At 61.5% G+C, this 23,059-nt stretch overlaps 2 protein-coding genes across 2 annotated transcripts in view; both read right to left on the bottom strand.

Moving 5' to 3' along the window:
• Positions 1-11,188, bottom strand: part of ONECUT3 (one cut homeobox 3) — a 12,376-nt gene extending 1,188 nt beyond the window's left edge. The window contains exons 1-2 of the mRNA XM_030936809.1: positions 10,003-11,188; positions 6,471-6,511 (exon numbers count right to left, since the gene is read on the bottom strand). Coding sequence (XP_030792669.1) covers positions 6,471-6,511; positions 10,003-11,188 — 1,227 coding nt within the window. The remainder of the gene's footprint in view (positions 1-6,470; positions 6,512-10,002) is intronic.
• The window catches only part of MIER2 (MIER family member 2), a 993,207-nt gene that overhangs the window by 101,173 nt on the left and 868,975 nt on the right, over positions 1-23,059 (bottom strand). The gene's annotated exons all lie outside the window — the stretch shown is intronic.

Genomic DNA, 23,059 nt, shown 5'->3' with positions numbered 1-23,059 from the left:
GGCCAGATGAGGGGCTGGGGAGGCCTCTGGGGGTCCACGCCTGGGGCATGACTCAGCCCCGTCTCCTTGGAGAAGGTTTCAGTGCCTCCCACCCATGTGACTCAATTTTCCAGCTCCCCCAGAGGTACAGGGTGTAGACAAAGGGTGTAGGTATGTGACCCAGGCCCCCACAGTTACTGGACATGTGACCTTGGGCAAGTCACCCACTGACTCGGGTCTGGAGAGGCCGTGGGGGGGATGCATAGGGGGACAAGACACCAGCATGGCGGGGGCCATCAGTGCACCCCATATCTGGGGCCACCACTCCGTTCCCGCTACCCCTCCACTCTGGGTGGCTTACCCTCCCCAAGCCTGCCCTGCCTGCATCTCACGCGGCCTCGGAGCTCACCTTGGCCTCGGCAGGCGCCCAGCCTTGGGAGGGGTCCCCGCCCGCCTCCCTCTTGTCCCCACCCCTCTCCCTCCAGCTTTCCCTGCCAGCCTCCCCTGATGGGATTTTAATGACTGCATTTTCAAATTAGTTCTGAGCCTTTCAAAGATTCAACCGGGAAACGCGTTTCCACTTGGACTCTCGGGCTGTCCCTCCCTCGTGGCTCCATCTGGAGGCTGGGCCGCCATGGGGTGGGGGCATGGGGGTGTCAGGGGGCACCTCTCACCCTTGGTCATTCAGCCACGGAGACCCACCCCATTCAGGCACCTTCAAGAGGGGCAAATCGAGTGGGCAAACACTCACACGCACAAGGCGTTGATTTAAAAAAAAAATGTGATGGAGACGCAGAGCCTGCAGTGGGAAATGGATGTGAAGAAGATGACAGGAAAGGAATCAGAGATAAGAAGCGGCTGAAGCGGCCACCCAGAAAGGGGCTGGGGAGGCTGACCCAACGTTTCAATTATTGGGAAATTAATCCACAGATAAACTCACACTCGTAAAATGATCCGCCCCGGACGTATTCATTGCAGCTGCTATGGTGACCGCTAACGACTGGAAACAGCCTAAATGTCAGCGGGGCGGGAAGTGCTTTAGGAAAGCCTGAAACCACCACTGAATCAGAGAGTACTAGGCGGCCGGAAAAAATGACCAGGGCGCGCGCTTCACGGATCTGAGCAAGGGGAAGAATCACGGAGCATCTGGAGCTCCCCTTTCTGCAATAAATAAATAAATAAATAAATAAATAAATAAATAAATAAAATTTATTCCTGGAGCCTTTTGCAAGGAGAAATACAAACTGTGATTTGCAGAAGGGAGGGCAATGGAAGGCCCCTCGTCTTGCATTTAAATTCAGAACGTGGCGAATGTGTTAACTCTTGTAAAATCATGTAGATTTATTTATTTATTTAATTATTTATTTAGAGACAGGGTCTGCCTATGTTGCCCAGGCTGGAATGAAGTGAAACAGTCACGTCTCACTGCAGCCTCGATCTCCCTTGCTCAAGAGATCCTCCTGGCTCAGCCTCCTGAGTAGCTGGGGCCACAGGTGTACACCACCACATCCGGCTAATTTTTTTTTTTTTTTTTTTTTTTTTTTGAGTTGGAGTCTCTCTCTGTCACCCAGGCTGCTGGAGTGCAATAGTGCAATCTTGGCTCACTGCAACCTCTGCCTCCTGGGTCCAAGCGATTCTCCTGCCTCAGCCTCCCCAGTAGCTGGGATTACAGGCACCCGCCACCACGCCCTGCTAATTTTTGTATTTTTAGTGGACATGAGGTTTCGCTGTGTTGGCCAGGCTGGTCTCAAACTCCTGGCCTCAGATGATCCGCCCACCTCGGCCTCCCACAGTGCTGAGATTACAGGCGTGAGCCATCGCGCCCGGCCACATCCAGCTAATTTAAAAAATTTTTTTGTAAAGATGGAGTCTTCCTGTTGCCCAGGCTGGTCTGGAACTCCTGGCCTCAAGCGATCCTCTTACCTTGCCTCCCAAAGTGCTGGGACTACAGGCGTGAGCCTCCCTGCCTGGCCAAAAGAATGTAGAATTTTTTAAGGAACCAGGGAGCAAAACCAAGGGAGGCGGAGGAGGGGAGGAGGAGCGTGTCCTGTGTTGAGCGCAACCGGGACGGCCGCGGTTCTGGGGCGCCGGATAGGGAAGAAGGCCACTCGCGCCTGGTGGGGCGTCGTTTCCCCGGGGGTGGGATGCGGGGCGCCTGCTGGGCGCTGCGCTTTCCTGCGGAGCCCGCGCCAGTGACCCTGAGGCTCCGAGGCCGCGGGCACGTGGTCCCGGGTCCCGGGTCTCCTGGTGCCGGGGCACGTGCGTCCAGGTCCTGCCAGGCTCTCGGGGGCTGGGCGCGCTCGGGAATCCACACACCCGCCAAGGACCCACGTGCGGAACGCGGGGGGCCCAGCCCGACTCCGCAGCTTCCTGGGTGCTGCGGGACGGCGTTTGCTGGGTGACGGAAAGTGAGGCACAGTCATCCCCCCAGCAGGCCCTCGGACGGGAAAGGGCGCTTGGAAACGCGTGGACTCCTGCTGCCCCGCAACTAGCGTTCCCCACGCACTCATCCCACTCCCTGAGGGTCGGCTCAACCTTCCCAAAGCCCCAGCTCCAGGGAGGAGAACCCAGCAGCATCTGTCCCGACTCCCAAAGAGGAGGGCAGGAGGGCAGGAGGGCTGGGGTCGCAGCTGGGGGCGCACGGAAGGCACGAAGGACCCCCAGTCGCCAGCACGAGGGTCTCCGGACGGCGCAGCCGCTGCGTCCAGGGAGAGATGGGGCTTCATCCAGATGTCCCCGCACCCCACTTTAGGGCATTGCTGGCTCAAGACTCGGCCTGAGGGCGGATGGGGGTCCTGGGTCAGTTTGCACTCGTCCCAGTGTGAATGGAGGCATCTACACACGTGTCCCCAGGTGCTTCTACACCTGTGACCGGGGCACGCCTCTCCAGCAGCCTGTGCCAGGCACATCTTCGAGTCTCTGTTTTTCTCAGCCGTGAGTCTGTGGCTCTGTGCTGGGAGGGCTCCCCCATCATCCCCCACATCTACCCACACTCAGGACTCAGGAGGGGTGCCAGTTTCTCAGCCCCTCACATTAGCATCTATTTGGCAGAGGGGAAACTGAGGCCATAGGTGTCCTAGGGCTGCCCAAGGTCAGGTGGGTCTCCCTGGCTCCTGGTCCAGCCCCTCCCCTCCCCCACCAGTGCTTCACTCCCTATTGATCAGGGCCCACATTTAATTAAGAACTTGATTTCAACCAGCACCAGCTCCCCAGGTTAGGTCGGGCTGCCTGCCAGAGACTTACAAAGGCTCAGCCTCCCTCCTAACAGCCGCTCAGGACTTTCCCACCTCCCAGCCTTTGTCCCTGCTGGTCCCACCAGCCAGAAGTCCCCTCCCACATCCACGTGGGAGGCCACAGTCGGATACTGTAGGACACCACAGGAAACCACATTTTAATCTTAGGGCTCTGGGGAGCCACGGGGCAGGGTGCCAACCAGGGGAAAACGAGCTCCAAAGTGGCCATGCAAATCTCCCTTAGGATGTGGGGAAGATGGCAGCAAGAAGGAGGAGTGGGCTGGGCGCGGTGGTTCACGCCTGTCATCCCAGCACTTCGGGTGGCCGAGGTGGGTGGATCATCTGAGGTCAGGAGTTCAAGACCAGCTTGGCCAACATGGTGAAACCCCGTCTCTGCTAAAAACACAAATATTAGCTGGGTGTGGTGGCTTATGCCTGTAATTTCAGCTACTTGGTAGGCTGAGGCAAGAGAATCGCTTGAACCTGAGAGGCAGAGGTTGTACCACTGCACTCCAGCCTGGATGACAAGAGTAAAATTCCATCTCAAAAAAAAAAAAAAAAAAAGAGGAGGAGTGGAGCTGGGAGGCCATGATGGAGGAGGAGGAGGAGGAGGAGGAGGAGGAGGAGGAGACCACCATAGTGGTTTAGACTAGAGTGGTAATGGTTGTTGGAGAAGCAGCATGGAATGGGAGGGAGATTCAAGGAGAAGAATGAATGGTTCATGATTAGTTCTAGGACTTCAGGCTAAGAGGACTTCACAGCCAAATGCCAGCCCCAGCCCCTCACCACTCAAGAGACTCCCCCAGACTCCTCTGTGATGTAGAGGTGAGCATCCCTGTCTCCCAGGCTACAGAAAGGAATTACTGGGACTGAGGCTGGCGTTGGGAGGGGGAGGTCTTCCGGGACAAGCAGAAGTGGGGATGGTCCTGGGGTCTCTGAGCTGGACTTGATGAAGCTGGGACCTTGCCCTCCCATCCTCTCTGGGAGTCTCCAGTGGTCTCCAGCGGAGAAGACACATGCCTGCAACACCATCACACTTGGAGGAGCTGGGGGGCGGGGAGAAGCCCAGTGCAGGCCTCACCGCCCCTAAAGGATGTGGCTCCTGTGAGGTGGGGAGGCGGAACTGGTCGGTCACCTGGCTCCACCTGAGGATCGGCCAGCAGCTGAGAACGTGGAAAGTGCCACCACCCTCTGGTCCCTTCTCTGTGGTCCTTGGCCTCAATACACCTCCAAGCCTTCATCCCCAAGCACCACTTTCCTGGAATGCTCCCCAATATCTGCTGGAGATCAGGGAGCCTGGGCACCCCCAGCCTAGTGTTAGGCCCTACCAGACTCAGCGGGGTCGGGGGCGCTGAAACCCCCACGCCCTGGTCCTGTATGGCTCCTCCTGGCGGAAGCTGGCTCCAGATCAGAAGCAGTGTGGGGCTCTGGCAAGCGCCTTTCTCTTTGGCCTCAGCTTGCTGGTCTATAGGGTGGGTATGGGAAGTGCATCCGGTTTAAAAGGTCATTCCGGGCAGGTAAGCTGAGGAGGAGGCAGAGGGCTGTGGGCACCCAGTGGGACCCCTCCCCATCTCCCTCCCCACTCTGCGTGGGAGGCAGGAGCCTGATCCCTGATCCTGGCCCAGGTTCCTAGCTAGGGCTGCTCCTCCCCAGGTCCTGAGGTTTTAAGGGAGGGTGCTGGTTTGGGGTGCCAGAGTCACCTGGGCCTCACGCACAGCCCCACATGGGTCTGGTTCTCATGGCCCTGGGCACAGTATGGGTCTATCCCCACTCGGTACATCCCTGTGGAAACCTACGGTGTCCCCTTCAGACCCCTGAGCCCCTCTGGCACCTCATACCCCCTCTCCTAGGCGTCATTTCATTCTGCCCATTTCTCAGATAAGAAAACTGAGGCTCAAGCCCTTTTGCCAGGGATCAGCCAGGGACAGAGCCCAGGGGAGGCCCGGGTCTCCAGGCTCCCAACCTTGGTTATCTCTACTGTCTAATGGGGCAGGGCATCTTTTTCTGGGGGTGTTGGTAAGAGGCGTGGAGCCCTTGCAGTGGAAAGTGGTGTTTTTGCAAAAGGCACTGGGGTCTTTACCTCCCTCCCCTCTTCCCCTTCCTTCCCTCCCTTCCCTCTCCTCCTTGTCCTCCTCTCCCCTCTCATCCCTCCCCTTCATCTAGAGTTTGGGTGGGGGCATCCAGAGTGCTTGTGGAGGGGTGGACACCTGTCCCTTTGAAGGGGTTCCCAGATTGCCTCTCTCATTTCACCAACAGCCCTTGACAGTGGCAGCGGGTAGCACGGAGAAGTGGGGGAAGGAGGGCCTGTATGAGCCCCAGCTGGGAAGAGGTTCTGCCTCTTTTTCCTTTCCACGTCCATCCCCTCAGGAGCCCAGTTCCTGGCATCCCCCCTGCTCACCCACCACCAAGCAGAGGTGCCCAGTTCCTGCACCAGGTGTCCTCAGCATGCAACTCCATACACAGCTCTGGTTTTTGTCCCTAGGACAATTTGTACTGCTTAAGGGCAAAGCATCCCATCCACCTGCGGGGAGGGGTGGGGGGGGTCCTCCCTGCCTCAGTTTCCCCCATGCTGGGCTCCACCATCTCTCAGGGATTCTGGGCTCCTGCCTCCCCATGGTGCCCAAGGAGGAGATGAGGCCCTTCTTCCAACCACCTCCATCTAACTTTGTATTATCTATATACATATTTTTTTCTGATCAGTTACAAAAAATACTTTTCCTCTGGAGTTGCAATTTAAATAATATTTGAAGACGGCCGAAGCTATCGACCCAGCGATGGTGATGAATTAGAGACGGTAATTCGAATTCATCGACCGCCCCCACCCCCGCCGAGAAGCCCTGCCCGCCCCTTCCCCAGCCCCTCTCCCATAATTACTGTTGGAGACGGCGCCAGGGGAGGGCTTCGACCAGGAGGCAGCTCCAAAATGAGGGACTCAGAGGACCTTGGGGTGGGGGTGGGGTGAGGCTCCCAGCCCCATGGGAACGGACTTGGGGGCTGCAGGACTCCCAGACGACAGGGGTCCAGAATCTGAAAGTGCCAGACCCAGAATTCGGCCCATCACACGCACATTTTACAGATGGGTAAACTGAGGCACGCAGAACAGGCAGTGGGGCAAGGACTCCGAGGTCTGCGGTGGGATTTCTTGCGTACTTTAGTGAAACATAAAAACCATCCATTCCCCTCTCCCCAGTCCTACCCCATGGGGAAGGAGGAGGGGCTGTGGGAGCTCGGGGCACAGAGGCAGCCTCCAGCACCCACGGTTTCTCTCCCCTCTCTCTCTTCTTCTTTTTTTTTTTGGTCTCTCTGCCTCTCTTTTCGTCTCTCCTTCACCTCTATTCCTTTCTGAGCTTCTTTTTCTCTCCTCCCCGTCTGTTTCTCCCGCTCCCGGTCTCTTCCTCCCCACTCTCTGGTTTTGTCTCTCGACTCCTCCCTCTCTCTCCATCTCCCCTTCTCTCCCTCCCTCTCCGTCTGCACCTGCGGGTCTTTCTCCCTGCCTGTCCCCGTCTCTCTCCTGGCCCCGGCGCCCGGCGGGACACTCGGTACCTGCAGAAACGCGTGGCCGGCCCGAGCTGGGTAAGCGCGATGGGAGACCCGGCGCGCGATGGGAGACCCGGCGCGCAAAGTTCTTGGAGGAGGCCCGGGGAGGCCCGCGGTGTTCGCGGAGCTGGGGATGGGGATGCGAGAGGAGAAAGGGCGGCGAATTCTCTGCTGCGGGGTTGAAATGATGCAGAGGGGCAGAGTTCCCTTTCGAGCACCAGCGTTGGGGCGTCGCCGTGTTAGGTGGAGATGTGTTAGGTGGAGATGGGGACGCACCGGGCCATCTACCCCTAACTGCCGCGATTTGCCGCCACTTAACCGCTTTTCATTTGCGCAGCGACCGGAACTAAAGGCCTCCGCCTGAGCCTAATGACCCCGCGGCCCTCGCCCCCGCCACCTCTTACGTCCCAGTCGGAGTCCGGTGGTGTAGATGCGGCCCGCAGCTCACCTGAGACGCGACAGGTGCGCAGGGTTGACGGCGTGAACCCCGCGACCGCGGGTCTTTGCGGGGCCGCGCGGACGGCGTGGGCAGCGGACCCGGCAGAGAGGAGGCGGGCAGGGTGGTCCGGGTTTATCATCCTCAACACCTCAGCGCCCTGCGGGAGGCTCCGTGATGCCAGGCGCTGCGCTCACCCCTCCGGTTCCCCCACGCACCCCTGAGGCGGCGACTGTTCTAACTCTCCCTCCGTCGACGGGAAACCCAGACTCCCACAGCTGAGGCTGTTTGTCATTGTCACAAGTCAGGAAGGCGAGGCACAAACGCAGCCTGTTTCCCCATCTGCAACTCTCCCCGTGGCAGGAAGGGGACGGCGGAGGCCTGGATGGCGCTGCGGCCGGCAGAAGCGAACACGGACCTGGGTGCAGGGTCGGGTGCAGGCGAAGCAGGCGATGACCACTCAGGGCGGGTGCTCGGTGCTGCTGACCCGGCTGCGGGGAGCCCACCCCCCATGGGACTTCTTGCCTGCGGTTTGCCCTTCTGTGACGCTCTGGCTGATGTTTTCTGTGGCCCCCAAATCTGCAATTGCAGTACTGCTAATGGTTCATGTTAGTTACATAACGTGGTAGTGGGAAAAATGGAGAGTGGTGTGGACTCCGGTTCCACCCACGGTGGACACAACGTCCCCCAAATACGTGCTGCAGAGGAGGCAGCAGGAGGTGGGTATCGGCATATAGAAGCCGTCCCTGCCTTATTGGTGTGATGGCAACCACTTGGTGTTTAAACGTCATAGCTAGGCCCGGTGGGGTGGCTCAAGCCTGTGTAATCTCAGCACTTTGGGAGGCAGAACACCTGAGGTCAGGACTTCGAGACTAGCCTGGCCAACAAGGTGAAACCCCGTCTCTAATAAAATTACAAAATAATAATAATGATAATAAATAAATAGCCAGGCGTGGTGGTGGGCGTCTGTAATCCCAGCTATTCAGGAGGCTGAGGTGGGAGAATCGCTTGAACCTGGGAGGCAAAGGTTGCAGTGAGCTGAGATCGCACCACTACACTACAGCCTGGGCGACAAGAGTGAAACTGCATCTCAATAAATGAATAAATAAATGGTCAGAGCTGTCAGAGGTGTGCCCTCTGCCACCTGAAGCCTCGCACTGCACCTTGAGGGCCGTGACTGTGTACGGATGTGACTGCCTGTCGGTGGTGAGCACACAGGTGCCGCTCTATGTGTCATGGGGAGGGGAGCAGGACAGACTGAAACCGTCCAGGTTCATGCGGCCTCCCTGGGCACAAGGTTACCCTGTCACATGCGAAAGATTATTTATTTTCCTGTGCCCCAAAGCAGAAAAATCTAAGAATCCCATAAGAGGTTCCAGCTAGCCACCTTGCTTGCTCTGCAGAAGGGTGAAACTGAGGCTGGCCTGTTGGTCCAGGTTCCCAGGGGGTTGTCTGGTCCTCCTGGGGTGGAGGGAGGGAATGGCTTGCTAGGGAGGAACAGGACAGGATCCCCCGCTGTACTCTTTCCCCAGCCCCCCTGCCTGGATGGGCTGCCTGGGGGCACAGCCGCAAACTCCCTCTGCCTCTTTGCTAGTGGGGCGCCTCCCAGAACCCCCGCCTTTCTCGCCCTTGTGCTCAGAGAAGCGATCGATCAGGCGCCAGTGGCCGCGGCTATTGTCCCTGTGGCCCGGGTGGGCAGCCCCCTCCCCAGCACCACCAGGGGAAGAAACCCCCACCTAGGCCAGGGGCTCTCCTGCACCCCTACACCCCCACCTAGGAAATGGGGGCCCGGCCGGGCTGCCTGTCAGAGGGCAGGTGTGGACTTAGCTGCTGTCAGCTGGGAGGGAGGAGGAAGGAGGGTCCCTAGGGGGCCGATGGCTGAGTATGAGACAGAGACAGAGGCGGAGAGACAGGGAGAAGAGAGAATGAGCAGGAACAAGAGCAAAACGGAGAGCAAGAGAAAAACAGAGATACCAGTGTGTTCCGACCGAGAGAGGAGAGAAGTGGACATGAGAGACACAAAACCCCAAAGCCAGGCGGGCAGGGGTGCGCGCACCCGAGCCACCACCGAACTGCGCGGGGCGGGCGCCGGCTAGGGGTGTGAAGGCCTCCAGGCGGTGCGGGCCGAGGGTCCCCCGGGCCGCCCCTCCCCCGCCATTCTCGGGTGACCTTTGCCAGCGGCCGGAGGGGAGAGGGAGGGGGTATCGATCGCGGGGCCGAACTACAAAGAAGCGCGCGCTGGGGCAGGGGGGGATGAGCGCGGGCTCGTCCTCTGCTGCTGAGCTGCGGGCGCCCGCTGCACGGTCTCGGAGCTCTGTGGCCCGAGGCTGGGGCCTCAGCAGCCCCTCTCCACCCATTCTGGAGGAGGGGAGTGGCACCTTAGCGGACAGCAGCTTGTTCGGGGACACAGCTCCCCCCAACAGGCGCGCGCGCGCGCGCGCGCGCACACACACACACACACACACACACACACACACACACACACACACAATGAGCTTTCCTGAAGGCTGCTTGGGAGAGGCTCGGAGCCTCCCAGCAGTCTAACAAGGATTAGAGAACCCCTACGCGCTCCCAAAAGGGCAGGAGCAGCGACCCGGGTGTGGGGAGGCGGCACAATCCCTTTCTCCCTTCTGGTAACCGCACAAATGGGCAGCGGCGCGGATCGCGGTCTAGCTTCCTGAGAGGGGTCCCGGGCTGCCGGGGCGCACGGGTGGGGCTTGGGGAGCTGGACCCGGACATCAAGCCGCCGCCCCGCTAGGTGCTCGGGAGTCCACAGCCGGTGCCCCTAGGGTCCGGCCGTGCGCGCCACGCTCCTACCTGCCAAGCGCAGCGCCGACATGCGCTGGAACTCTGGCTCCTGCAGCCACTTCCACATCCTGCGGAAGGTCTCGCGGCCGGATTTGAGCTTGCTCCACGGCTTGGGGTTGCGCAGCAGGTCAGAGAGCGTGCCCTGCGAGCGACACAGGATCCGCTGCGCGAAGATTGCCTGCGGGATGCTGTAGCGCTTCAGCTCCGCCGTGATGCGCTGCGCCACCTCCTTGGTGTTGATTTCCTCGGCCGCCGCGCCCGCACTGGGGCCGCCGCCACCCCCGCCGGGGCCGCTGCCTCCCCCGTGCGGCCCGTGCGCCCCGGCCGCCGCCAGCCCGCCCAGCGGCGCCAGCAGCCCCGCGGCGCTCCCGCTGCCCGCTCCGCCGCTGCCTGTGCCACCGCCGCCTCCGGGCAGCCCGCGGGCCAGTGCGTCCTCGGCGCGTCCCAGCAGCGCGGCGTGAGGCTCGAAGGCGGCGGGCGGCAGCAGCTTGTCCCCGGCCAGGTGGCCTGGCGCGCCGTATGCGGCCAGCGGCGGAGGCGGAGGCGGCGGCGGGGGCTGCGGGGCGCCGTGCAGCGCGGGCGGCAGCGCGTTGGGCAGCGGCGACAGCGGCGACCCCATGGCGGGCAGCTCCTTGCCGTAGGGTCCGTAGAGGTGGCCCACGGAGGCGAGCGCCGCCCGTTCGTCGCGCATGAGGGTGAAGCTGCCGCTCACGCTGGCAGCCAGACGCTGCGGCGGGGGTGGCGGGGGCGGCGCGGCCGACGGGTGCGGGTGCGCGTGGGGATGGCCGCCGTGCGCCCCGGCCACGGCCGCGGCCGCCGCGTGCTGGTGGAACTTGTCGGCTACGGCGGTGAGCGGCGGCAGGTGCTGCAGGGGCGTGAGCGTCGTGTAGGTGCCACCCAGGCCCGGAGCCTCGCAGGCCATGCCCATTGCCGGGTGCAGCGGGCCCGCCAGTTCCCCGCGGAAGTCCGCGCCGCCGCCCGCGCTGCCCGCGCCGCCCGCGCCCCCGGCACCCCCACCGCCGCCGCCGCCGTCCAGCAGGCTCGCCATGCCGGCCACCAGGCCCGGGCGCCCGGGCGCCACCAGGCCACGGTGCTGCGCCGCCGCCGAGCGCGCGTGGCCCGGGCTTAGCAGCTCGCCCGCCTGCGCGTGGGCCACGCTGTGCAGGCCCCCCAGGCTCTCCAGGCTCAGCTCCATGCTCGGCTGCCCTCCCGCCGCGCGCGCTCCTCAGCGCCGGCCCCTCGTGCTCAAGGCTGCTGCATGACTCCCGCCCGCTCCCCGGTGGCTGCGCGCGAGGCTGCCCAGCTGCGCGGCGCACGGCCCGGCCCGGCTGCGAGCGCGGCCACCAGGATGTGGCAGGGGAGCGGCCGCTGGCTCCCGGGCCCTGGTCTGACGTCAGCGCCCCCGCCCACCCGCTCCCGCCGCCGCTGCCTCCCGCAGCCTCGCTCTCCGCCCTCCCCGGCCCCCTCGAGCACCAGACAGGCCGAAGTCGGCCAGACTTGGGGCTTCGGCGTCCCTGGCCACTGCGCCCGCCCGCGCCCCCCGGGCAGGCCGTACCCGGGGGACAGCGGGCAGGGGTCCGAGGACAGACTCTGCCCAGGTGGTGTTGGGAACCTCGACCCTGAGTCTCCGATTTCGCGTCTCTGCGTGATTCTCTCCAGAGTCCCAAATGTGGCTTTCCTGCCTGGCGCCCCCAAGTCCATCTCCAGGGAGTTTCTGGGAGTGTGGCTGGACGGTCGCCTGTGATGCACTTGTCCCCCTCTTCCCTACAGACCCCCAGGAGCTAGATCCCCGCTGCAAGCTCAGCTCCCCGCGACTCCCGCTCACACCTACGGAGTCACAGCCCCCTTCCCACGACCTCTTTGTGGGGGAAAAGGGAGGTCCTCAGGCTAGATCAGAGCCTCCGTGCGCCCCAGGGGTCAGCACCTGCCCATGTGGGGGCACCTGGGCCTCCGTTTTCCCCAACTGTACAATGGGCTACCCAGCCTCAGGGTTGCCAAAGGCTCCTTCTAATTGCAGGGGCTTTTTACAGTGCGGCCGCCGGAGCTCCTGTCACCCTCCAGCCCACGGAGGCTGAGTCTGGATCCCCTGTCTTCTGAGACGTCCCTGGTGCAAACTCCTCTCTGTCCCCGGGGCTTCTCCTCAGTGTGGGGGGAGGCAGGAGTCTCCTTTTTCTCACTACCTGGAGATGGCGAGAGTGAGGCCCAGGGGGCCCTGGGAACTGGGATAGATGGCGGGAGGGCTCTTAGAATCAGAGAGACCCCCCAGGAGACTAGATCTCTCCAGTGGGGTAAGGTCAGGGCTGGGGGACTGGAGGGGCCAGACCAGAACCTAGAGGATGCCCTGTCTTGTGGGCCAGAGTTGGGTGCAGAGTCCAAAAACCAGCCTCAACCCCTTCCTGCTTCCCCAATGCCTCTGCCCCGCCCACTCCCCCCAACCCTTGTCCACTTGGTAGAAGATGAAAGGGATGGGTCAGGAATTCGGTTTGTGGGAGCCCCTAGTTACCCCCATCTCAGTGGGTTGCATCAGGGCTCAAAGCTGAAGGAATAGGGGAGGACACAGTCAGGCCGTCACTTCCCCTTTGGTACAAACCTTTTGGGCAAACCGCAGCCCCAGCTTTGCACCTGCCTCCGGATTCCCTGGCCCCTGTAGACGTGGCTACACATTGGAGATGCGATTTTCTGAAGCAAGACTAGGTTTGGCTCTGGAACAGGGTCCTTTCGGTGCCTCAGTTTCCCCTTCTCTGGTGTGGGAGGGGGTGCCCTCCAGCCTGCCCAGCTGGAGGCTGGAGGTGGCTCTATGCTGACCACAACAGCCAGAGAGAGAGCAGGCCTGAATGATCTGGGTCCCCAGCCTGAAGTGGCCTGATCCAAGTCCTGGGGAGGGATAGGGTTGAAGAGGACCCCTGTTAGTACTCGCTGCTTAGGGCTCAGCATTTAGTAAGTGCCTGCTGTTTACCCAGCATATTCTCCTCAGCCCCAGAAAGGAGGAAGTCAAATAATAATTTTTCTGGGTGTCTCTGGCCGAAGGTGGGGAATAGTGGCCCTAGAGCTCCCCAGCTTCATTCCTACATCAGCCCAAGTGCTAACTCCCGCCCGCTGAAGTGTCGGTCCCTAAACTTTCCAGTTCCAGGGTTCAGGTATAATTTCTGGAGTTTACATAATTACACCCATCTTCCAGGTGGGAAGAGAGGGGCAGGTCCGAACAGTTGCGTACCCCACTCCCTGTGCAGATGCTGAATCTGGGGGGAGGAAAGTGGCCGCACACAGCCCCAGCCTGAGCTCCTCAATCTCACTCTCCAACAATCACAGATAATTAAAAATAATCATGAGATCTAAAAATCAATCAGCCGCCATAAAACGCTAGCATCCCAGGCCCAAGGAAGGGCAGACCAGGTGCCGGCGGGGGTCTCTATGGGTGGGAGGATACCAAGGTGGAAGGAAGTTCCCCCAAAGGCCAACGTGGGGGAGCTGGGATTATGCCAGCTTCCTTTTTAATGTATTATTCTACAACTTGATTATCGTGTTCATTTTAATAGCAAGCGTGTGTGGCTTTTCTAGCAGGGAAAGCATCCATTTTGAAAGAGAAGAGGAGGGTCAGGGACTCTGAGAGGAAGGGGGCCTCTCGCCTCTGCTGCCTCAGGACACCCTAAGGTGGCCACAGACCCGTTTCAAAGCTCCCTAGACTTGGAAGGGGCAGCCCAGCCTGGTGGAGCCAACCCTGTCCAGATCTGCGAAGCCCCTCACCCCTCTCTTAGGCTGATGGAGACTTGGACTCCCCCAGGGATGGGGATCTCACCCCTGGTAGGGGCTGTGGTCCCGCTGGGAGATTGAACAGAAATTTGCTGGCCCCAAGAGAGGGAGTGTGGCCCCCTGGAGCCCCCAGCCTGTTTCTCCCCATCAGCAGTGGCCTTTTAGTAATTAGTAAAATAGAATTGAGCCGGCCACGGGGCAGGCCGGCTGCCCAGGCCCAGATTGATCCTGGGTCATTAGGCAAATTGTGGGCGGGGGGGGGTGGGCTGGATGGGACAAGAAGTCCCTCTTGCCTGCCCCACAGGGACCTCAGCCGCCTCGAGGAAGCTCTCTGGCCTCAGTATCCCCTCCAGGACAATTAAAGTTTGACTCCCAGAGCCTGAGTCTGTGCCTGGGAGTGGGGGAGGAGGACCTTAGTAGGTGCTGGGCTGCCCCAGACCAACGCCCACCCTCTCTGTGCCTGGCCTGCCTCTGGGAGGAGCCAAAAAGGGCAGCCTCTGGTCCCGCCAGCGTCAGGGCTTGGAGAGTCCCGCGGGTGGAGGGGAGGATTGGGGGGCTCCACCCACGCCCCAGCGGCGCGCACTCTCCATGGCTTCAACCTCCCTAAACCGACCCCCTAAGCTTGAACCCCCTCTTTAATCCTCCACCCCTCCCCCACTGTTGGACACACCACCTTTCCTTTTGTGATTGACTCTCCCATTGCAGCTACAAATATCAAAGGCAGAGTTAGATACCTCAAGTTTTCCTTTCCTGGGGCTCCCCCAGAACCCTCCACGGTGCGCCCCCAACTGACTTTCTGATTCGATTTGTCTCCCACCTAAATGAAAGCGTCTGGGCTCTGCGCACCCCTCCCTGCTTTTATTAAAGCGAGGTTTTACTAAACGAGGGGAGTGAACGCCCCACCCAGCCCCAGCCCTGGATCCGCCCTTCTCCCACTCCCGGCCCCCGAAACCTGCGGGCGCCCCAAATCCCGGCCTCCGGCGCCTAGTGTGTGGCAGGAGTTCTCCCTCTGGACTCCAGCCGCCTTCGTTCGGGCGGGGTCCGGGGATTTTATTTAGATTTGCGGGGAGACTCTGGGCTTTTCCGGCCTGGCGGGGGTCCCGGCAGGGCTGAGCGCGCAGCTCCCGAAGGTTCCACGTTGGCCATGGGGACGTCCTGAGCTCCCTACCCTGGGCGCGACTTTGGGGTTTCGCCCCTGGCGGGCCCGACGTCCCGGATTTCCTGCCCCCAGTTGCGGGGCGCCCGGGCAGCTCTGGCCGGCGGGTGGATGCTCCCGCGGGCTCTTCGGCGACAGCTGTGCCCGATCGATCCCCGCGCCCGCCCGGGCTCCGTTGCCCCCGCCGCGGCAAGAGGCTCCATCGAATCCTCATCGCTCTCGGGCCGCGCCGCCCGCCTCGCGCTGGGCAAACACTGCGCTTGTTTGCACCGGGGCACCGGGGCTGGGCGGCCGCGTTTGGCCGGGGAGCGGAGGGGGTGGTCCCTGGGGCCCCGCGTCCTCGTCCTCTCCCTCAGCAGCTGGGCCTCCGTCGTCCCGGAGTTCTGGGACACAATTAGAGGAGGGAATTCCACGCCCCCTTCTTGGGGCTCTGGCGGGCAGGCGCCGGAGACGGCCGGGCGCAGGACTTCGGCCACATCGCCCGGGCCGCGCCTCAGTTTCCCCATCTAGAAAGTAACACCCTGGGGCCGGGGCATCCGAGGGCGCCCGAGGGGAGGGGAAGGGTCCGGGCTTAGGCGGGAGACCTGGCTGCTCTCCTCTCGCGGCCTCCGCCTGCTTTGCTTCCTCCGCGCCCGGCCCGACCGGCGCAGGTCACAGAGCCGGGCTGGGGGCTGAGGTGCAGCGGGAGGGGTCTGGGGACAGGAACGCGCCCCCCCTCACAGGCCTGGACCCCTCCTCACTGGGCTCCGTTGAATCGTCTCCCCGCAGCGTGCGCTCAGGAGAAAACCAGTTCGTTTGCTGCAGTTTGGGAAAATGGGGCTTGGCGGCCAGGGGCGCGGGCGGCAGCCCCCGGGAGGGCGCGCGGGAGGGGAACGGCCTGGATCGGGGGTTGAGGGCCTGGAGAACGCCCCCCTCCCGGGCTAGGCTGACCGCCTGGGGACTGGGCGCTGCAGGCTCGGACTTCCCCGACGCAACGAAACCCGCGTTGGGCGCCGCGCTCCGAAGGGGCCCAATCGTCGGCCCCGCGGCGGGGTTCGCGGCCCCCGCAACTGAGCGGGATCCCGGAGCTGAGTTAAACCACCTGAGCGCCCTCCCTGCCCTGCCGGAAGACAGGCTCCTTTGACCATTAAACATGTAAATATCTAGATTTAATTCTCTTCATACTCCTCCGGGATGGAGGCAACCCGCGGATCCTGGAGCGGGGCTCGGCGGCCCGCGGTGGGCTGGTTTGCGGAGGCCCCGGGTTAGGCGACCCGAGCAAGGCTGCAGCGGGGCTGCCCTTGGAGCGTCTCCAGGGCCGCCGGCTCTGCGGGACCCGAGCTCGCCGGCTTGGACACCTGGGAGTGTCCACTCCACCCTGAAAGCGGAGACGAGACGACAGGCGGGTGGGGGGAGGACGGACCTGGGGGCTCCCACTTCGCAGACGCAGAGACAGAGGCCCTGGTCGGGAGTGAGGACCCCGCCCTGGGATGGTACCAGGGGCGTCCCCGAGTGGGTTAGGCTGGGCGCATCTGACTCTGAGCCTCACCTGGGCCTGGCCTGTTCCGGGCAGGGATGGCGCCTCCATTAAGGCGCCGTTTATCAGGACACGCCCGGGCCGTTTCTGCTGGGTCAGGAAGCGGGGAGGGCAGGGCACCCCCTCTCCGCAAGACTGACCAACGCCCACGTCCTTGCCTCTCTCTTTGGGTCTGTCTGGGCTCCTGGACCTCTGGGTGGGGAGGGGGTGTTGGACTGGGGAAGGGGGAAAGGGGAAGAAATTCACAACTCCCCAGGCAGAATCTGCAGACCGGGGACGCGGGAGGGGAACCGGGTCATTCCCTGGATTTAACTTCTCAGGTCACTCCTGCTCCTCTGCCCCCACCACCCTAGAACTGCTGCCTCAGCCCCTGTCCCTTTCTCTGGGGCTCCCATAGTTAGGGAGGGGAAAAGTCATGCCCATCCCACTGAGATCAGGACTGGGGAGGCGGCAGTCCTCCCTTCCTGGAGGAGGAGCCCTGAGGTTGGGTTTTGAAGGATGTGTAGGAGTCCAAGTCAGGTAGGCCAATGGAAGGATGAAAGACTCTGTGTGATCTGAGGAAGAGGCCGTGGGGCTGGGGAGGCGTCTGGCATTAGCCCAGTTTCCGGGCCCTCACAGGACTTCATTAGGGAATGTTTGTTGAATGAGTCAATGAGATAAAACTGAATCAAGCTGGAGTGTGTGTGTGGGGGGGATGTGTTCAATGCCAGGCTGGGGGGTGGGGGGAGCTTGGGCCTTCTCTCCCTGGCTGTGAGGCCAAGCAGGGAAGGTCCCAGGTGGCCTTTAGAATAATCCCCCTGCCTGGCAGGTTAGTACGCACCCGGGGAGGCCATCACAGGCGTGGTGGGGTGGAATGACTCAGCCCTCTCCGCGCTGTGGGGTGTGTGTGTGTGTGTGTGGTGAGGGTGGCTGGGGCAGCTTTTGTTCCTGGGCCAGCAGGTGAGGCACCTTGTGCTAGAAGCTTGTTTCTCCCTTTGTTCAATCAGCAGCCTCCTTCCGGGGATCGCCAGGGGTGGGGGTGGCGTCCCCAATTCCTTGGGGGAGGGGTGCATCCTGCAGGTCCCCGCTCTATCTCCCGCCCCATCCCCACCGTATCTGCAGGGAGCTGGGGGTGGGGGTATTTTGAGGAAGCAACTCTAATTATTCCCATTTTTCAGATAAGGAAACTGAGGCACAGGGAGGTCCTGAGATGTGCCTTAGGCCCCCAGTCAGTGAGCTGACCTCAAGCCCGAGGGACTGGGCGGCCTAGAGCTGAGTCCCAACACGCTGAGTCCCAGTGTGTGCATGCTGTGTGGACACGCTGTGCATCCAGTCCGGCTGGCGGTGGAGCCAGGTCTCTGGAGAGGGTTGGTCACAGAGGGAGTCTCAGCTGAGTTCCTGGGTAGAAACGAGGATCTCAGTTACAGAGAACGTTCCCTGCACCAGGGTCCCCCTCCCACCCAGCCCTTCAGACGATCCCAGGGAGCACAGAACTCTCTGGACCTGGCAGCTGGGGAAGCTCATCAGCCTGAGCTGGAGGGGTCCCCCGTTGTGGCCCATGAGCCGGCCAAAGGCGTGCGGGGGATTTGAGGAACCGGCTCCCAGCGTCCACTCCTCACTCCAGCCGCACTGCTTAATCATTAGAGGCAGCAGACAGGGGAAGGGGCCAGCCGCCTCCTGCACTGGCCATCACCTCCCCACCTCCGAGCCCCAGGCCTGGAGCCAGCGGAAAGAAGAGCCAGCCCTGTGGGGCCCTTGACAGGGCCTAGAGGGAGCCCCAGGGGAGCCTGTTGGTTGGGGAAGCACTTGTGGGATGTGGGAGCAGAAACTTCTCTCTGGGCCTCAGTTTCTCCCACTGGGAAGGAAAACTTAATGCTCTTGAAGGGTGAGGGAGGATGGGAGTCTCTGAGGATCCTCCTCCCCCTCCTCCTCCATCCTCCTCCTCCCCATCCTTCCCACTCCTACTCTCCCCTCCTCTATCTTCCTCCCTCTTCCTCCCCCTTCCTCTTCCTCCTCCTCCCCCTCCCCCTCCTCCCCACCCTTCCCACTTCTCCTCTCCCCTCCTCTATCTTCCTCTCTCTTCCTCCCCCTCCCCCTCCTCCCCATCCTTCCCACTCCTCCTCTCCCCTCCTCTATCTTCCTCCCTCTTCCTCCCCCTTCCTCCTCCTCCCCCTCCCCCTCCTCCTCCCCATCCTTCCCACTCCTCCTCTCCCCTCCTCTATCTTCCTCCCTCTTCCTCTTCCTCCTCCTCCCCCTCACCCCTCCCCATCCTTCCCACTCCTCCTCTCCCCCCTCTATCTTCCTCCCTCTTCCTCCCCCCTCCTCCTCCCCATCCTTCCCACTCCTCCTCTCCCCTCCTCTATCTTCCTCCCTCTTCCTCCCCCTTCCTCCTCCTCCCCCTCCCCCTCCTCCCCACCCTTCCCACTTCTCCTCTCCCCTCCTCTATCTTCCTCCCTCTTCCTCCTCCTCCCCCTCCTCCCCCTCCTCCTCCCTATCCTTCCCACCCTTCCCACTTCTCCTCTCCCCTCCTCCCCCCATCCTTCCCCCTTCTCCTCCCCTTCTTCCTCCTCCTCCGCATTCTTCCCACTCCTCCTACGCCCTCCTCTACTCTCCTTCCCCCGCTTCCCCCCTCCCATTCCTCATCTCCCTCCTGGCTCCTCCCTTTCCTTCCTTCTACTCCCCCTCCTTCCAGCCCTCCCCTCCTCCCTCCCCGCCTCCTCTCCCTCCCCCATCCAGTGTTCCCTCTTCCTCTCCCTGCTCCCCTCTCCTCCTGCCTCCTCTGTTTCTCCTTCCCCCTCCTCCCTTCCCCTTGGTGCTAACAGCTGTAATTGCCGTTTCTCCCACCTCCCTAACAAGCACGGGACCGTCCGAGCAGCCCGCAGTTCCGCTCAGAAATCGCCTTCATGATAACTCCCCGCACCTGGGCTGGGCAGGAGCCGTGGGCTTAGCTCTCTTCCTCCTGCTCGCTTTAAGCAAAACCAAACAAACTGCTTCTGTTATGATTGAACTCCCCGGGCGCCGGGAGGCGAGAAGGTGGCATTTCCCAGGGATGGATTGGAGGGGGAGCCTCCTGCAGCCCCTCATCACCCCACCTCTGCCTGGAGGTGAGAGTTGGGGGGTTCCGCAGAATGGGAAGCGTCCTCCTCCCTGTGGCCCCAGTAGGAGGGTCCCCTGGGGGCTGCCAGGCCTGGGGGCAGGGGCTGCCTTGGGGTCCCAGCACCAGCTAGAAGAGGAAGGGGTGGGGGAGGGATGGAATCATTCTGTTGACCCCTTGCTTTTACGGATGAGGAAACTGAGGCAGATCTAAGGCTCTTGCCTCCCGGAGAGGGTGCCTCTCATTGCCTGGAGAAAAACCACAGACCCTCCGCTCTCAGAGGGGAATAAAAGAGGGGGGCGGGCATGTGTCCAGCCAGCTCTGTATCTCCATGGGTGGGTTCCCCGTTTCACAAGTGGGAGCCCGGGCTCCTGAGGGCTACTGGGTGATCTCCGTGGGGCTGCCTCGCGGGGCAGGTGACCTCTGACCCCAGCCCGCCCACCTCCGTCCACCATAGGTGCCTCGTTCTTAAAGCGCTTGCCTGGTGTCCGGGCGTCACCCTCTTGGGGTTGAGGGTGGGTTCCAGACTCAAATCCCAGCCCCACCCTCATTTCCCTTATCAGGGACCCCCCTGGAGCCTCAGTTTCCCCATCTGTGGAATGGGGTTACAACACGCAGAGTGCACCCTTGAGGACAAATGATAGCGCTCAGGAAAGGCTGTGACGGGGCGGCGGCCAGGCTTTGCCCACCCCACAAACAGCAGGGGCGGAGTGGTGAGGGAGGGCAAGGCACCCGGGCCAGGCTCAGAGGACAGAACTGGAGGGGGGAAGAGGAGGGAGGAGGAGGTGAGGAAAAACAATGAGGAAGAAGGGATGGGGAGGAGGGGGAGGAAGAGGAGGAGAGGGAGGAAGCAGAGCGGGGATGGGAGGAGGGGAAGAAAGGGGAGGAAAGGGAAGGGAGAGGAAAGGAGGGGGAGGGAGGAGGGGAACTGGAGGCTTCCCAGAGGAGCCCTCCCACCCACAGCCCTGTGCTGCTGCTGGAATTGATCCTCCCATCGATCCTGGGGGAGCTGGAGCCGTGGGGCCAGCTCTGCTCTGGAGGCCAGGAGGAGGCCAGGGCGAGGAGGAGAGGTTTGCACAAAGGGAAGGGAGGCTGCATTGTCCCTCCGCACAGATTCCCTCATAGTCCCTTGAGCTGGGCGGTGCAGGTCCCACTTCACAGGTGAGCAAACTGAGGCCTGAGGGGAGGATTCTGGGGGAGGTGGTGCCGGGGCTCCCGTGCAGCTGGAGTTGGGCGGCCTGGGGTTCACCAGCCTCAGTTTTATGGGTTTGTTCTGTTTTCCCTGTGGGCACCAGCCCTGGTTTTCTGTTCCTGCGACCTTCCTGGGGCTGCGGCTGTTTTTGGATTCCTCTCAGTGGGGAGAAACGCTGGGGCTGCAGGAGAGGAGTGAATGGGGTGCTCCAGGCAGAGCCCAGGCCTCCTGGGAGCCAGCTGGCGTGGGGCCGGGCCGGGCTGGGCTGGGGGCCTGGATTCTGCTTCTTCAAGAATTGTCAGGCCGTGGCTCAAGCCTGTAATCCCAGCACTTTGGGAGGCTGACGTGGGTGGATCACCTGAGGTCAGGAGTTTGAGACCAGCCTGGCTAACACCGGGAAACCTCTTCTCTACTAAAAGTACAAAAAATTATCCGGGCATGGTGGCAGGTGCCTGTAGTCCCAGCTACTTGGGAGGCTGAGGCAGGAGAATCGCTTGAACCCCGGAGGCGGAGGTTGCAGTGAGCCGAGATCGCACCACTGCACTCCAGCCTGGGTAACAGTGACACTCTGTCTCCAGAAAAAAAAGAAGAATCAGGCCTTAGGCCGGTCGTGGTGGCTTACGCCTATAATCCCAGCACTTTGGGAGGCTGAGGCGGGTGGATCACCCTGAGGTCAGGATTTCGAGACCAGCCTGGCCAACATAGTGAAACTCCATCTCTACTAAAAATAAAAAAAATTAGCTGGGCATGGTGGCGGGTGCCTGTAATCCCAGCTACTCTGGAGGCTGAGGCAGGAGAATCCCTTGAACCTGGGAGGTAGAGGTTGCAGTGAGCTGAGATTGTGCCGTTGCACTCCAGCCTGGGCAACAAGAGTGAGACTCTGTCTTAAAAAAAAAAAAAAAAAAAAAAAAAAAAAAAAAAAGCCGGGCGCGGTGGCTCAAGCCTGTAATCCCAGCACTTTGGGAGGCCGAGACGGGCGGATCACGAGGTCAGGAGATCGAGACCATCCTGGCTAACAGGGTGAAACCCTGTCTCTACTAAAAATACAAAAAACTAGCCGGGCGTGGTGGCGGGCGCCTGTAGTCGCAGCTACTCGGGAGGCTGACGCAGGAGAATGGCGTAAACCCGGGAGGCGGAGCTTGCAGTGAGCTGAGATCCGGCCACTGCACTCCAGCCCGGGCGACAGAGCGAGACTTTGTCTCAAAAAAAAAAAAAAAAAAAAAAATTAAAAAAAAAAACAAGTACAGAACTGGGATGTGGACTCAGGTGGTGAGGCTAACCCCAGGACAGGCCAGAGCTCCCGAGTTCAGCCGGCTCCCCTTCCCTTGCTGACAGGCCCTGGGCAGCTCAAGTCATTGCCGTGCCTCAGTTTTCCCATCTGTAAAATGGGGACCAAGTTGACTTATTGAATAGATGTAAGTTGCATGCTTGGCCCAGGCCCTGGCACATGGTCAGCACACATCCACATCAGCTCTTCTACCCAGAGGGCGGCTCGAAGAAAACCTGGGCGTGCAAGGAGCACCCTGGGCCTGCGCAAAGCTGCAAAGAGGTGGCTCTGGCGGGGAACTGGGAGTCAGAGGTCGGCATGGCCAACAGGGTCCTACTGTGCCCCTGCCCAGTCCTGTAAAACCCATCCTCCTGTTCCCCTGCTGAGGACCTACTGTGCCCGCACCCTGCTCCCAGCATGGCAGGCTCCTTTTTCTGTTCTCTGTCCAAGCCTGGGAGCCCCTGGAGGGCACAGAGTTTGGGATGATGTCCCGATCACCTGGCTCCGGCCGAGAGGCACGCCATGGGGAAACATGCATGAGAGGTCTGTTCAGTGGAATCTGGAGCACTGGACTCAGGGCTTGTCTAGCTCACGATGGCACCGTGGTGCTGGATCCTGGTCTTTGTTGGGAGAGCAGGTCTAGGAGGGCTGTGGGGCCCAGCCAGACCCTTGTCCAGTGGCCGAAGGGGGCTCCTGGACAGGCCTGGTGTGTGGACCTCATCGGGTGCGGCTGGGCTGGCCGGTGGACCCCACTTGAGGGACAATTCCCTGGAACGGCACTTTCTCTCGTGGGGGATCGATGTGCGGTGCAGTGTGTTTGTCAACGATTTTTTTTTTTGAGACAGAGTCTCGCTCTGTCGCCCAGGCTGGAGTGCAGTGGCCGGATCTCAGCTCACTGCAAGCTCCGCCTCCCGGGTTCACGCCATTCTCCCGCCTCAGCCTCCCGAGTAGCTGGGACTACAGGCGCCCGCCACCTCGCCCGGCTAGATTTTTGTATTTTTTTGGTAGAGACGGGGTTTCACCAGGTTAGCCAGGATGGTCTCGATCTCCTGACCTCGTGATCCACTGGTCTCGGCCTCCCAAAGTGCTGGGATTACAGGCTTGAGCCACCG

The sequence above is a fragment of the Rhinopithecus roxellana genome, chromosome 8 (assembly GCF_007565055.1).
Source record: "Rhinopithecus roxellana isolate Shanxi Qingling chromosome 8, ASM756505v1, whole genome shotgun sequence".
In the NCBI taxonomy this organism is placed as follows: Eukaryota; Metazoa; Chordata; class Mammalia; order Primates; family Cercopithecidae; genus Rhinopithecus; species Rhinopithecus roxellana.
This window is presented reverse-complemented; position numbering and strand designations above follow the sequence as displayed.